The sequence below is a fragment of the Mesocricetus auratus genome, unplaced genomic scaffold, assembly GCF_017639785.1.
Source record: "Mesocricetus auratus isolate SY011 unplaced genomic scaffold, BCM_Maur_2.0 Super-Scaffold_100010, whole genome shotgun sequence".
NCBI classification, from domain to species: Eukaryota; Metazoa; Chordata; class Mammalia; order Rodentia; family Cricetidae; genus Mesocricetus; species Mesocricetus auratus.
In genome coordinates, this window is record NW_024429194.1 from 30,273,963 (window position 1) to 30,289,168 (window position 15,206).

General features: G+C 41.0%; 1 protein-coding gene across 3 annotated transcripts in view; it reads left to right on the forward strand.

The window, feature by feature from the left end:
- Positions 1–226: 226 nt before the first annotated feature.
- Farsb (phenylalanyl-tRNA synthetase subunit beta) overlaps positions 227–15,206 on the forward strand; it is a 62,888-nt gene continuing 47,908 nt past the window's right edge. For 2 of the 3 annotated variants that reach the window (XM_040753240.1, XM_040753242.1), the window contains exons 1-5: positions 227–355; positions 7,390–7,445; positions 10,050–10,204; positions 11,814–11,883; positions 12,943–13,058. In XM_040753240.1, coding sequence (XP_040609174.1) covers positions 298–355; positions 7,390–7,445; positions 10,050–10,204; positions 11,814–11,883; positions 12,943–13,058 — 455 coding nt within the window. In that variant the 5' untranslated portion in view covers positions 227–297. Of the gene's footprint in view, positions 356–425; positions 685–7,389; positions 7,446–10,049; positions 10,205–11,813; positions 11,884–12,942; positions 13,059–15,206 lie in introns of those variants that run through there. The other variant, XM_040753241.1, reaches the window with a different exon arrangement.

The following is a 15,206-nucleotide window of genomic DNA, read 5'->3' on the forward strand; positions in this document are numbered from 1 at the left end:
GGGCTTCCTTGGAGTATCCGGGCCCCCGGGGTCTGTCCGTACTGTTGCCTGTCAGAATAGAGATAATTCCACCCAATTATGTCTGGCTTCCAAGATTTTTAGTTAGGGCCACAATATATCTCTAATAAATTATCCGGAGAGTGGCATTTTTCTCTCATTCAGTTGAAAAACGCGAGTGCAAATTATTGGATTTACAAAGGCATTACCCGAGACAGCCCCAGAGAGGCGCGGCGGGTCCTTTGCGCCGCGGCAGCTGAGGCCCCGCACGTGGCGCAGGCGCAGTGTCCGTGATTCGCCATGCCGACTGTCAGCGTGAAGCGAGACCTGCTCTTCCAAGCTCTGGGCCGGACGTACAGTGAGTGCCCGCCCCGTCGCCTGGGCTCGGTGCCTGGGGGAAGTCTGGCTCGCCCGGCAGAAGGCCGTGCTGGCGGCGTTTATGCCGCCACGCGGGGTTTGGCCTTGCTCGGCGGGAGTCTGCAGGGGGGCGCTGACGGGCGCGGAAGCTGGGCTGGCCTGAAGTAGCTTCTCGGAACCAGCTCTACGGCGGCTGCCGTGGCATCACCCGCCGGTGTCGGGATCTCCGTGTCATCCATTCAGAGACAGCGCCTACGGCGTGCCCAGCACCGGCTCTGATGTCGGGACACAGACTAGGAAGGGATGCTCTGGGTTGCATCGCCAGTGTAGGTAGCTAGCTCTGTGGAACCAGATTGACAGCGAAGGGAAGACGTTTGAGAAAGATGTGGGTTTCACTATGCAGTCCAGGCTGCCTTCGAACCCGCCGTCCTCAGCTTCTTGGCTGGGACAGCAAGCGTGTGCCACCAAGCCCGGCATTCGCTTTATTTAGTGTTGACTGGGCTCCCGTTGCGTGTCAGACACCGTGAGAGAGTAGAGCTGTGCACAAGACACGTACGATCTCATTTTGGCGAGACAGTAACAAACCAGGACGTTAATAAGATAGATTATTGGAAATGCTAAGTGTTTTCTAGGAAGGGAAGCCGGGTGGTGTGCGGGAGCAGCATTTGATAGATAACCGAATAGACAGTCTCTCCGATGGGCTTAGTATTCACGATACACTTCATCTCTTCCTCAGTTCTCAAACTAAACCACTGGGGGGAAAGGGAGGTAAATATCAAGCAAATTATCATTTTCTACACGGATGTAGTAGTTGAAATGTTACCTGCTCCACCCTGTAATTATCAGCTTGTATAAAGATTATAACAAGTGATTTATGAAAGCCTTTTTGGGGGGTATTAGCTGTATTCAATGATGTATTTAGCAAGAGGTAGCTGTTCATAAGAACATTGTACTGACACTGTGCAAATAAACTTTTGAAATTTTTTTTCTAAAGGTGTACTCTTAGATATAACCCATTTTCTGTTAATCTTCCTTTAGTTGTTCATAGGATTTTTTTGTTGTTCTTTCGAGACAGAACCTTATTCTGTATAGTCCAGGCTGGCCTTAAACTTGTCACCATCCCTCTGACTCAGTCTCCCAAGTTGTGAGCAGGAACTGTCCCAAGACCTTAGAAATAGAGGAAATAGCTTTGCCTTTGGAACGTGGCCCTCACTTCCTACCCACTTTCCATCATATAATATGATTATATTTATATGCCTCACTTACCCCACACCATATTCTCTCTAGGGGTGTTTGCTGTATCTGAACAGCACAGGGTATTGTGTAAAAATTTTAACAGGTTTATAATCAGTTCTCAGCCAGGTCCTTATCTCTGGAAAAGTAAGAGATTATCTGCATTTTAAAATATAATGGGACTTACAACCCGTTTGTTATTATCAGATAATATTTTAATAAATTCTGTCTCCTTTTCCCATTTTCAAATGGCAATTGATCAAGTAAGCTTGATTTTTCCACACAGATGGTTAACTATAAGATGTTTTGAAATTCTTTACCCTTAATACTGATGTTATTGAGATATTCATCAGATGGGTTAGTAATACTCTTCAGTGTCTTCTTGAAACCATTCTTTTTAAGTGTCAGTGGAGTGGTTGAAGATGGAAAAGCCTATTCATCAAAACGTCTAGTTTCCAAATGAAGTGTAGATCCCACTTGTTTCTTCCTCATGTCCCTCTTTGCCTGTTTTCAGATAATGTGTCATCTGTGCTCTTACAATCCATTTTTTTATTTAGACCCTCCCAGGGTTGCTGTCCATCTGAAATCCTATTGTTATTTCCAGATGCTACTGTCACTTCCCATGTCTTGTTAGGGAGCACATTTCTCTCTCGTTTTTTTGTTACTCAGGGCATTTGTTTCCTCTGCCTTCTTGGGAATGACTCTGTCTTCTTAGTCTGCATTTTGATTGCCTTTCTGTTAAGTTGTTTTCTTTTGCTACTCATTTTCTTATCATTGCTCTTCAGTTTGGCCCCTGTTCTAGTTTGGTATAGTAATACTGCCAGAGCCATCTGTGGGCCTCACCGGCAGATAGTGTTTTAGGTCTACTATTTTATTGAAGGAAATTACTCGTGATTTTATTATTGATTCTTTTGTTTCTTAAAAAACATATATAGCTTAAAGGAATATGGCATTAAGGTTTATTTTAATAGATCCAAACAGTTTGTTTCATTGCTGTTTAGCCAACAAAAGTTTTATATATTATAGCAATAATTGTTCATTAGTTTCTGATGGTTAAGAATCAAGGTTTGATGGTCCTGGTCTGAGTCTTACTCCAGATTTCAGATCTGTAGTCAACTCAAGAGCTTATTGGGGGTGGAGAAGCTGCTTCTAAGTTGTTGTTTGTCTTCCTTCCTTCCTTCCTTCCTTCCTTCCTTCCTTCCTTCCTTCCTTCCTTCCTTCCTTCCTTTCTCCCTCCCCCTCCCTCCCCCCTCCCTCCCCCTCCCTCCCCCTCCCTCCCCCTCCCTCCCTCCCTCCCTCCCTCCCTCCCTCCCTCCCTCCCTCCCTTCCTTCCTTCCTTCCTTCCTTCCTTCCTTCCTTCCTTCCTTCGGTTTTGGGTTTTTGAGACAGGATTCCTCTGTGTAGACCTGGCGGTCCTGTAATCCCCTCTGTAGACCAGGCTGGTTCTCTAACTCATAATAAATCCATCTGTCTCTGCCTCCTGAGTGCTGGGATTAAAGGCATGTACCACCACACTAAGTTGTTTTTTTTAATTATTATTACTTAGACTTACCCATTTTATTTATATGTATAAGTGTTTTGCTGTGCACTACATGCATGTCTGGTGCCTGTGGATGCATGAAGAAGGCATTAGATGCCCTGGAACTTGAGTAACATTTGGTTGTAAGCCACCTTGTGAGTTCTGGAAATCGAACCTGGGTCCTGTGCAAGACCAACAAGTGCTCTAAACTGCTGACCCCTAAGTTCTCTTAAGCAGGCCAATTCACCTGTCTAACTTTGGCCAGGGCTTTTGGTTCCTTCCGCCTTGGCTTTTGTCAATTTGTCCTTAGAAGGAGAAAACTCTGGAGAGCAGGTAAATGGGAGAGCTCAAGTAGTATTCTCAGTGACTGATAATTGCTCAGAGGTGCTGTTCCATCCTTTTCCATCTTTTCTTGTTTGCACACACCAGTCCTGACCTGGTGTGAAAGGGGACTAGATAAGCAGTTAGGTATCATTGGTGTCATAGTCTCTCCACCAATCACCAAATGCTTCATATTCATCCACATGCAAAGTATACTTGGCCCAGAAGTGTCATCTTGCAGCAGCAGCTCATTGTCCACAGTCACATCATCCAAATCTGGTTCTGAGGTGGATGAGGGTCTGGGGATGTAGTTCTCTGAGTTTAGCATCTTGTGATGAGTTAACTAGTGATCTGAGAAGCTCGAGCCCTGAGGTAGGTGTCTCTCATGCATCTAAGATGCCGTAGAGGGACAGGCCTGGGGTAGCTGCTAAAGGGAAGAAAGTGGAGCTCACAAGGAGCCACTGGTCCATGGCAGTTCTGAAATCGAATGGTAAATGCTGCATGGTCCTGATTAGGTCTTGGGCCTGGGATAATTCTCCATGGCTCTGCCTTGCCCTCTGGGCTCTGGTTCCACCCTCTGAGTGATCCCCAGGATGCATGTGCTTCACAGCTGATTAGTTTTCTCAGTCTACTTCCTGTTAATAGAATTTTAGGGCCTCAAAGACTTCCTTTTGTCTTGTTTCCGCCCCTTTCAGTTCAAGCCTGCTATGTCTGCCCAAGTGTTTTTTCTAAAAACTTTCTGGGTCTTTGGTGGATTCCTTTTCATTAAAAACCACAGACTCCAAAAACCTCTGAAATTAGCTGTTTCAGTACTCTGGACTTTTTCATACAGTGCTCTTAATTACATTTTATTGTTTTATTAATTGGATTTGTGAGGCACACCCTTCATTTCTTTTTTACACCTTTTGTTTGATCTGACTGGAGGTTTTCAGGCATACCCTTGATTCTATCTTAAGCCTAGGATTTGGTCTCTGCCCAGAACTTACTTAATTTTAGCATTACTTTACATTTGGAAGGCAAAACTTTTTTACCCATTAACATCCTGGCTCTTTTTTGTTTAATAGCTCTTCCCGTGTCAATCTCTTCTTATATAAGTGGTAAAAATAAAACTAGTCAACAAATAGGCTGCTCTTTGAGCACTGATTAGACATCTTAGTTTTGTCAGGTAAGAACATTTGCTTTAGTCCCTGTACCTGCAGGAATGGTACTGATCACATCTCTGCCTATGTAACAGGGATACCCTTCTATTTTCCTGCAGTACTACTTCACTTTCCTCCCGTTCTTCCCCTGTATCCTGATTCAAGACCATGAGACTTCAGCTAATAGTGTTCTTTAGGCTCTTCCCTTTGGTTTTCTTATGTCGGTTTTCCTCAAAGCCTGCTGTCTGACTCCAAAGCCATTCCCCCAGTTTTGGTTATAGTACCACTCCCTTTACAGAGGCTAAGATTTGTATTAGTAATCTATTGCTACATAACAAATTGTCCCAGTTTTTAGAAGTAGAAAGCAATATGCTTTTGTTGCTTCCCACAGTATCTAAGCGACAGGAATCAGAGTGGGGTAGCTGGGTGGTTCTGACTCTAAGGCTCTTGATGGGCTGCAATGCAAGCTGTCAGCTAGAACTGTAGTTGCCTCAAGGATCGGCTTAGCCTGAGCATCTGCTTCTTAGCTCACAGAGATGGTTGCATCATGTGTAAGTTGACACTCAGGCAGGATCGTTGCAGGCCATGTTGGAGGCTAGCTATCTCAGTCACTACATGCACAAGTTAATGGTGGCCTCGCCCTTTTCACCTAAGCCAGAGAGCTGGGAGCCATCCTACTCTTGTTCCCTTCCTCCCTCACTGTTCATCCTGTAATTACAGTCACTGAGCCTTGTAAGGCTGCTAACATTTCTCAGGTTCCTTCTTCCCCATATGCTGTTGGCTTAAGTGTATACCTCTGTGTTTCACTTGTAGGAGACTCTCTTCAGTATTCCTCCACCCTGCCACCAGTCTTAAAAAATGCAAATGTAGTAGGGAACCAAGCTTGGTGCCTCATGCCTATGATAGAAACACATGGGAGTCTGAGGCAGGAGGATCTGGAGTTAGAGACCAGCCCTGACATACATACATACATACATACATACATACATACATACATACATACATGTTGCAGGCTGACCTGGCCTACATATAAGGCCTTGTTTCAGAAAGATCTGAAACTAAGGATGAAAAAGGAAAAAAGCAAAACAAATCTAACCCTGTTTTGCCAAGCTGAAAGGCTTCTGAGTGTAACTCCCATTGCCTGCGGGTAGGACAGAGGGCAAGTCTCTTGGCATGTCATGAGCTACCCTTTTTCTACTTCTTGTATCCTATTTCTTCCTAACACAAACTTTATTCTTCACCATATTGGACTACTTAGGAGTTCCCAGCTTTGCCAAGCCCTTGATTCACTCCCTCCAATCTTTAGCTAATGAAGACATCCTTTATGTAGCTATAAGTGAACCTAAGAGGAACTCTGCCACTCTACACCTTTACTGGGTATATTTACTTATATTTATTTACACTTATGATTCCTTTGCTAGAGAGGGAAGTAGTTCAGACAGGAATTGTAATTTATTTATCTTTGTAGCCCTGGCATCTAGTACTGTTGCTTGGCACATAATGGCAGTAAATATTTGCTAAATTGAATTGAAGTTTGATGTCTAGATCAGACAAGTCTTTTGTTGTTATTTTATTTTGATGTTGGGAACTGAACCTAGGGTCTGTGACATACTAAGCATGCATTCTGCCACCGAGGCCAACTCCTAGTCCTGGTTCAGGAAACCTAAGACATCTAGTTCTTCACTAGAATATAGTGGTAATTGTGGTGTTTGTTCAATGTTTGATAAGTGAAGACCATGAAAATGCTGTATTAGGTAACAAGCCAAATCGAAATAAGGCAGAGAACTATTAGTTTTGCAGACTCACAGTGTTTCAGGGTACTATGCCAGGTCCATTTACATCTTTTTAAGGTTCCATGCTAAAAATGTGGGCAAATGGTGGTTTTACAGATAAGGGTGTTGGTGAAGTTTACATAAGGTTTGAGCCCTCCTTATGAGTAAGGTAGAAGTCAAAACCCTGGTTAGTGTGGTTCTGAAAACAAATATTGGGCTGCCTGAGAGAATCTTATATAAATACCAAGGTTTAGTGACATTCCTTTGTATATATAGTTTCTATGATTATGAGTCTGCTTTCTCATTTGATATTAGTTAATGATTCTTTTTTACCCGGAGTCTGAACAGACATCTTGGCACTGGTAACCAAATTCTATAGTTAATGTTAGTCTAGAGTAATCAGCCCTTTAATTGTTGGTTGATGTTTGCATCAGGCAAATCTTTCCTTGTTATTGTTTTGATGCTAGAGAGTGGCCTTTGACATACTAAGTCCCACCTTTTACCTTGGAACTTAAAACATCTGTCTAGCTTTTCACTAACATGTGGTGGTTTTGATGGTTTGTGTTCAGGGTTTGATAACGTGAAACCCTGGAGATGCTTTATTTGGTGGCAAACCAAAGCACATAGGAGAACTTTGTTGGTTTAGTCAGTTTATAGACCTGTTATATGGCTATTACACATGTTTCTGAGCTTAAAAAAAAACAAAAACAAAAAACTTAAGCTGGCCAGTGGTGGTGCATGCCTTTAATCCTGGCACTTGGGAGGCAGAGACAGGTGGATCTCTGTGAGTTGGGGACTAGCCGGGTCTATGGAGCAAGTTCTAGGACAGCCAAGGCTATACAGAAAAGCCCTCATAAAACCGAAACCAAAGGCAAAAAAACACTGGCAAGCCTTTTTTTGTTGTTGTTTTTGTTTTTTAATAGTGATATTTGATGCCTGATACAATGTCCAGGGTTAGGAAATTAAGCAGTAGGTAAGGTCCATTTATTCATAGGCAGTTTTCATTTGTACTGAACACATTAGAATTAACATTCTTTTTTTTCTCTCCTAGCTGATGAAGAATTTGACGAGCTATGTTTTGAATTTGGTTTGGAACTTGATGAAATTGTATGTATCAGACTTTTTTATTTTAAAGATATTCTGTCTATGAGCTCATTTTAAAAAAATGTTTTCTGATTATTGTTAAATAAGCCCTAAGGGTTTTTTGTTTGTTTGATGAATTTGTGTTGCAAATTTTAATCCCTTAAAAAACTTTATTTAAAATAATTTTCATTTTTGAGATCATAATACAATTATATTATTTCTTCCTTCCCTTTCCTCCCTGTAAACCCTTCCATGTATCCCTCCTTCTTTTTTAAATAAATGACTTCTTTTTTCTTAATTGTTCTTACATACGTATGTGTATACACACACATATACTTATTTCCAAGTACATAATTAAAACCTCACTGTATAGTGCTGCTTGTGTGTATATATGCTTTCAGGGCTGGCCATTTGATATTAGATAGCCAACTAGTTTGTATGACCCCCACCCTATCTTCTCTCTTTTTTAAAGAGTTTGCTGTGTTATTAACTTATGGGTTAGACTCTAGCAGTTGGGGCATTTCTGTACTGTTTTCAGGAGGATTACTTACCTTTTTGATCTCACAATTTGTCTCATTTTTGAGAAACAGATGATTTGCTTCATATGATTATGATTTCCAACTCTGGAATATATTTATGGCTCTTTTGTTTCTATCAGGTCGTACTCCAAACCTAGCTTGGAATTGAGTCTGAAAATGACATTGATGCCCCCTACAAGTACTAAGCTACTTTTTATTCAGAAACTTTCATTTCTCGGGTTACCACGTTATTTCCACTTCTTTATTTAGAGCTCTTTTTCTTCTTCTTCTTTTTTTTTTTTTTTTTTTGGTTTTTCAAGACAGGGTTTCTCTGTAGCTTTGGATACTGTCCTGGAACTCACTTTGTAGACCAGGCTGGCCTCGAACTCACAGAGATCCGCCTGCCTCTGCCTCCCGAGTGCTGGGATTAAAGGCGTGCACCACCAACGCCTGGCCTTCTTCTTCTTCTTCTTCTTCTTCTTCTTCTTCTTCTTCTTCTTCTTCTTCTTCTTCTTCTTCTTCTTCTTCTTTCTTCTTCTTTCTTCTTCTTTCTTCTTCTTTCTTCTTCTTTCTTCTTCTGCTCTTCTGCTATCTGCCATCCCAGAAAGAATTTAAGCTTTCTTCATTGGAAAACATTACATCTTATTACTGTTTCAGTCAAACATTATTTCACTTTTAATTCTTTTTCTTTGGTCTCCTTCCATCCTCTTCTTTCCTTTCCCCTCTTCTTTCTTTCTCTTTCCTCATTTTTATAATTTTCTCTGATTTTCTGTTTTGCCTCTTAAGTTTGAGGACTAGGTTAGATGTGTTTTAAACAGTCCCAACACTTTGGACCCATGGCATTCTCAAGGGTGACAGGGTCTGCAGTGCTTAGTGACCAAAGTGAGGGTCCCCCCACCCCAAACCATGCAAATACAAGCTGTAATTATCTCTCTCCCCATTTTTGAGTAGCATATGAAAAAATGGGTTTCAGTGTGACATGTTCATATATGTGTCATTGTACATTGCCCCCTGACCCCCTCTGTCCATCTTGATAGTCTTCCTTCCTCGGGTAGCAGGTTGTAATTCTTACTGTGGATAGGCTTGCTTAGTAAGTGTGTGGCAGGAAGGTGTTATAGAAAGCAGAAAGTGTGGTGTGTTGCAGAGCCTCTGTGCCTTTGGCAGGTCGTTGGTGGGATTCCCAGTGAGTAGCATTTCTATATAAAGGGTAATAGTAACACTTGAACTTAACTTGACTCCAACTTTGAGTTGTGATGAAATTTTCTTTTCTTTTTTTTTTTTTTGGTTTTTCGAGACAGGGTTTCTCTGTATTGTTTTGGAGGCTGTCCTGGAACTCGCTTTGTAGACCAGGCTGGCCTCGAACTCACAGACATCCACCTGCCTCTGCCTCCCGAGTGCTTTCTCATTTGATACTAGTTAATGATTCTTTTTTACCCGGAGTCTGAACAGACATCTTCTAAGCTCTGCTGCTGTATTAGAGTCGCTGCTGTGGTGGACTCCTTGGCTCTTCTGTTTGCTCTCTCTCCGTGGCTTCCATAGCTTCTGTTGTCCCTCATTTTCAGCACAGTTCTGCTCTCTGGGTGTTCTGATTTGCCTTTGTACTGTTACTTTTGTCCTCGTGTTCCTTCTAGGCGTGTGTGCTGTGGGGCTACTTGCCAGGGTTGTCAGAGTTTGTTTCTTTCATGCAGTGACTCATCTGTATCTTTTTGACATTTGTGTTGTCCTCTGTATCCTTGACGATTTTTTCCATTTCCTTTGGATGGCAAATTTTTTTGTGTGAAGTGGCAGATACTGACCATGGCTTTGGAGTTATGTTGTCTCTCCCATAACTAAGTTGTCTCAGTGTGTGACAGTAGATAATAACATGTACTTGTGTCTATCTGTGTTCCAGTAAAGCATTATTTGCAAAAACAAGTGGGGTGCATGATTTGGCTGGTGGGCCACTATATGCTGATGTTGCTTTAGATGGATTATAGTGTTCTGGGAGTGAAAAACAGTATTTTTCTGTTTGCTGTGGTTATGACATGTGTAGCATTTTTTCTGTCGTTGTTGTTGTTGCAGCAGAAAAGATATATTTTGTAGTTTATTAAACTTCTTTGGCTTGTTTTAGACTTCTGAGAAGCAAATCATAAGTAAGGAACAAGGCAATGTAAAGGCACAGGGGGCCTCAGATGTTGTGCTTTACAAGGTTGACGTGCCTGCCAACAGATACGATCTCCTGTGTCTGGAAGGATTGGCTCGGGGACTTCAAGTCTTCAAAGAAAGGTAAGGAACTGTGCACATTGACTCTCCTCTTTTCTCTCCACTGTTATCAGTAATCAGGCTTAAATTTCTAGGGAAAACTTCGTATGGGTAACAGAGCTTTAGGTCAGCATAAATGATGATTGGAAGATAAGAGTCATGTGGATTGTAGCCATTTCAAAATTGGGAAACATAGTTTAAAGCTGGGAGTACATGATCTTAGGGATACCATGAAAGTCTTTCAGCAAGGTTCTGTAGTTTCCCTCAGTAATCCCAGTGTGATGAACAGTTCATGAGATCTGTTAAAGCATGAGGGAAAAATAGAGTGACAATGAACTTTATTTGCCTTTATCTTAATAATTATAAGGAGCCAGGGGTAGAGACTCTTGTGGAAATTGTGTATATTTATGGTGGGTGGATGGTCTTGGGCATGTTAAACGTGGTTTCTCTAGTTTTAGTCTCCTGATGTGTAATGAGGATTTTTTAAGGCCCTTCAAACTCAGCATGCAGTAAATGTAGAAGGTGATAAATATGTAAGATAAAGAAGATGAAAATAAAGCTATCACAATATTATTTTTGTTTTTATTTACTTACGTATCATCTGGTCAGTTGCAAAAGGGAGTGTGCCTTTGGTTTCTGGGCATTCTAAAATTATGAAATGCTTGGGTGAAATGAATATTTGAAATGATTATTGGTTATTTGGTTAAGTGTTTTGTGTTTGTGGGTTTCTTCAGTTGCTTTTATACTTGACAACTAAATGACTGGATTTTAATACCCCAGGTCAGGATCTTTTACTTTTTTCTTTTAAATTCATGGATATAGGTATTTATGTGTGTATACTGAAAAGGTTGGCCTTTTTATATATCCCTGGCCGGCCTTGGATCTGTGGTAATTCTCCTGTCCCTGCCTTCCAGGTGCTGGGATTATATGTATGTACAGCCATTCCTGTCTAGGATATATATTTTCAATAAATGTTTTGTGAATGTTTATGTCTATACAAAGTTAGGATGTGATTTCAACCTTTACAATTAGAAGTTTGGCCCATAAGTCAGTAGCATTTGCATCACAAGAGAGCTAGGATCTGAGCTTCAGTGAGCTCCTCAGTGAGCCGGAGAGGAACTGACTTACAGTAGAGCCTAACTTTGCGTGATACAGGCTGCTAGAAATGGCTTCATCCTGTACCAGTTACCAAGCTTTTACACTGCCTTCTCTGATTCAGTAACTTTGGATAGAACCAGGCATGCACTGTTCTCAACACCAATGAACTTAATTTATTCTTAAAAACTTAGAATCTTGTGGTTGCAATGAAGCCTAAACACTGTCTAGTCCAGGGCCTTGAACACTTGTTGCTCTGTTAATAGATTTGTGGTCTTTGCTGGGACTCCAGTGAGAGACTCATTACTATAGGGTATTGTGGGCATTTTTGGAGAATTGTAAATGTTAGGAAGCTTGCAGTTTTTTTGGTTTTTTTTCTTCTTGTTTTTAATGTTCAAGCCAAGCTGACTTACTATAATTTAACCTGTTTCCCTAATTCTATTAATTTTATGTATATGTACCTTATGTTTATAAGCATAAGATGTAATTATCAAATAGTCTTACTATTTTGAGTAACTTTGTTTTAATATTATTTTAGGATAAAAGCTCCAGTATATAAACGAGTAATGCCTAAGGGAGAAATCCAAAAATTGATTATCACAGAAGAGGTAATAGGAAAAGTTCTTATTTTTCTATTAGCCCCTCCCCCTTTATGCATGTATCAATAAGGTAGGAAGGAAAAAGCAACAAAGCCAGCATTTCTGCCAAATGTCATTTCCTGTGGTCATGTGTTAAGATTGGTGCGTTTGCAGTTTCTCTCCTTTAAAAATTGTCAGTTTATGGGGCTGGAGAGACAGCTCAGCAGTTAAGAGTGCAGGATGCTCTTACACAGGACCTGGGTTCCATTCCCAGCACCCATATGGCAGTTCACAACCATCTGATGGTCTCTCTGGCCTCTGTGGGCACCAAGCATACATGCGATGCACAGGCATATATGCAGGCAAAATGCCAGCACATATAAAATAATAATTTTTAAAAGATGGTCATTTACTGCTAAGAAGTAAAAATACCTGCACATATAAAATAAAATAATAATTTTTAAAAGACGGTCAGTTTACTACTAAGAAATGAAAAAAACCAAAGTAAATTGCTTTTATAAAGCACACTTGAGCCAGGTATGATGGTGCAAGTCTTTAATTTCAGAACTTGGGGGGTGAAGGCAGGAAGATGAGGAATTCAAGGCCATCATCATCTGTGCAGTGAATTTGAAGTTAGCCCGGGGTACATAGAGAGATCCTGTTGTAAAAAGTCCAAATCAAAACAAAGAAAAAGCGTGAGAACCGGGGGTATAGCTCAGTGGTAGATTAGCCTGAGAGGTGCCCATGTTCAATGTCTGCTATAAAAAAAATTGATTCAATGAATAAGACATATTTGAGATACAGTTGTTTAAATTATGGTACATTAATAAAATTTATAAAGGCAAAATATGGTAAAGTAAGGCCTATGAACAAATTATTTAAGATTAATTGTTCTTTACTTATGTAGTATTCAGAAATTGTACTGAAATGTACATCCTGCTTGTGTAATACCTGTATCTCCTGCTTACCACTTAACTCCTTGTTGATTGACTTATATGCCTGTTTGAATCAAAATTTGTGACCCTATCAGGATGTTTTGACAAAGAAAAGCTATAGTACTAACTGTCTTGATGGTGTTCTGACTTCCAGACAGCTAAAGTACGCCCTTTTGCTGTAGCAGCAGTTCTCCGGAATATCAAGTTCACGAAAGATCGATACGACAGCTTCATTGAACTTCAAGAGAAACTACACCAGAATATTTGCAGGTTCATGGGGCTTCATCCTGTTTCCCCCTCTGGTTTCCTTTCTATCCCTTCTGCTTCCTATCTGCTTGTCTCATGTACCTACCTGTCTTAGTTACTGTCCTATTACTGAAAAGGGACACCATGTCCAAGACAACTTATAATGAGAGGAAGCGTTCAGTTGGGGGCGCGTTGCTTACAGTTTTGGAGGGTTAGTCTGTGGCCATCATGGCAGGAGCATAGTGGCAGGAAGACAGGCAGGCACCATGCTGAGAGCTTTACATCCTGATCTGCAGGCAGCAGGTAGAGAGAGACACTGAGCACGGCACAAGCTTTTGAAAGTTCCAATTCACCCCCAGAGATACAGTTCCTCCAACAAAGCCACACATCCTACTCTTTCTCAAGTACTCCACTGCCTGAGGACCAGGCATTCAAACATGAGCCTGTTGGAGCCATTCTCTTTCAAACCACCACACAGCGTTCTGCACATTGCTTTTCAAGACATTTCTAAACTCTGGTCATGGAAGACTTTTACTTTGCTGTACCAGATAGATGTTTGTTACTGTTTAAAACTGGTGTGTGTGTGGTTGGAGAGATGGTGCAATGGTAAGAGTACTTGCTGCCCTTGCTTTTGGTTCCCAGCACCCACATGATGCAGCACCAGGTCATGTGACAGCCTCAGGGCTTCTTGAGACCTGCACATGTGTGTGCATATACAGATATACGTATAAAACATAAATACAAACAAAAAATCTTAAGAATGGTTTATGTGTGGTATGTAGAGAATTTTTATTCCTAGAAGTTTTCTTGCTTATTTTCTTTCTGTTGAAATCATTAAAAATTATGTTTGTAAGTATGGTTTGTTTGTTTATGTATGCTGGGGTCAAACCAAGATCCTTGTGCATGCATGCAAATACTCTACCATTGAGCTATGTGCCCCCAACCTTGTTTAGATCCCTATTAATTGCATTGTCAAGAATAAACCATGGTAATTTGAAGGATAGTCTGGCATTTAGAAAATGGAAAAGTTTCTTTGTTTGGTCTACTTTCTTAATAAGTATAATTAGATTTTGACATATAAAACTTGAGCAGGGATAAACGTAGACCTATCATGTAGTGTGGGCCTAGGCTTGATCACAACACTGAAAAGAAATTAAATAGAAGCAACCTGAACTTCAGTGGCCATAGTTTATTTATCTCTTTTGGTTGTTCTGTGTGCTAACCGCAGGGCCTCAGTCGTGTTAGGCAGATGCCCAGCCTGAGCCTTGCTGAGCTTTGTGACACGTCACTTCCCGTGTTGTTTTCTCTAGTGCAGTGTTCTTAACCTTCTATTCCCGCATCCTAAGAGTCAGGGAAGGTAAGAATGGGACTCTTGAAGTCATTTCCTTGGCAGACAGATTGCTGTGAGTTAGAGGCCAGTACAATCTAAAGATTGAATTCGGGGCCAGCAACAGAGTGAGACCCTGTTTAACAAAGGGGGCAGATGTAATGAATTCATGGCCAGGTATGGTGGTACACATTTGTTTTTTGTTTTTGTTTTTGTTTGTTCGAGACAGGGCTTCTCTGTATTGTTTTGGAGGCTGTCCTGGAACTTGCTCTGTAGACCAGGTTGGCCGCGAACTCACAGAGATCACCTGCCTCTGCCTTCCTAGTGCTGGGATCAAAGGTGTGTGCCACCACCGCCCAGCTCTAGTTCATGTTTTAAATGTTCTTAGAAAGTACCAAACTGTAGCACATTTCCAATTATCTGAAGACAAGCCATTAAAAATTCTCAAAATAAAATACATCTTAATTTCCTCTGAAGAATATGTACCAATGCCCGGCTGGCGGTACACATTTGTAATTCTAACACTTAGGAGACAGAGGCAGGAAGTTCATTGTATACTCAAGGCCAGCCTACTTCCAAGCTAGCCAGGACTGTGTATGTAGACCCTGTCTAAATAAACGACAAAAAAGAAAATTGCATATTTATTAATGGTGAGAAACTCTAGCTTTAGCTATTTGTGTTTATTAATGGTGAGAAACTCTAGCTTTAGCTCTTTTGTGTTGATTTCAAAACAAGTTATGTTGATCCAAAGATAATACTGACAGTTACATTACATGTTCTTTAAAATAGAAAACTGAGAAAAGATAGAAAAGCGAATTAATAATTGAAGCTCATGAAACTACACT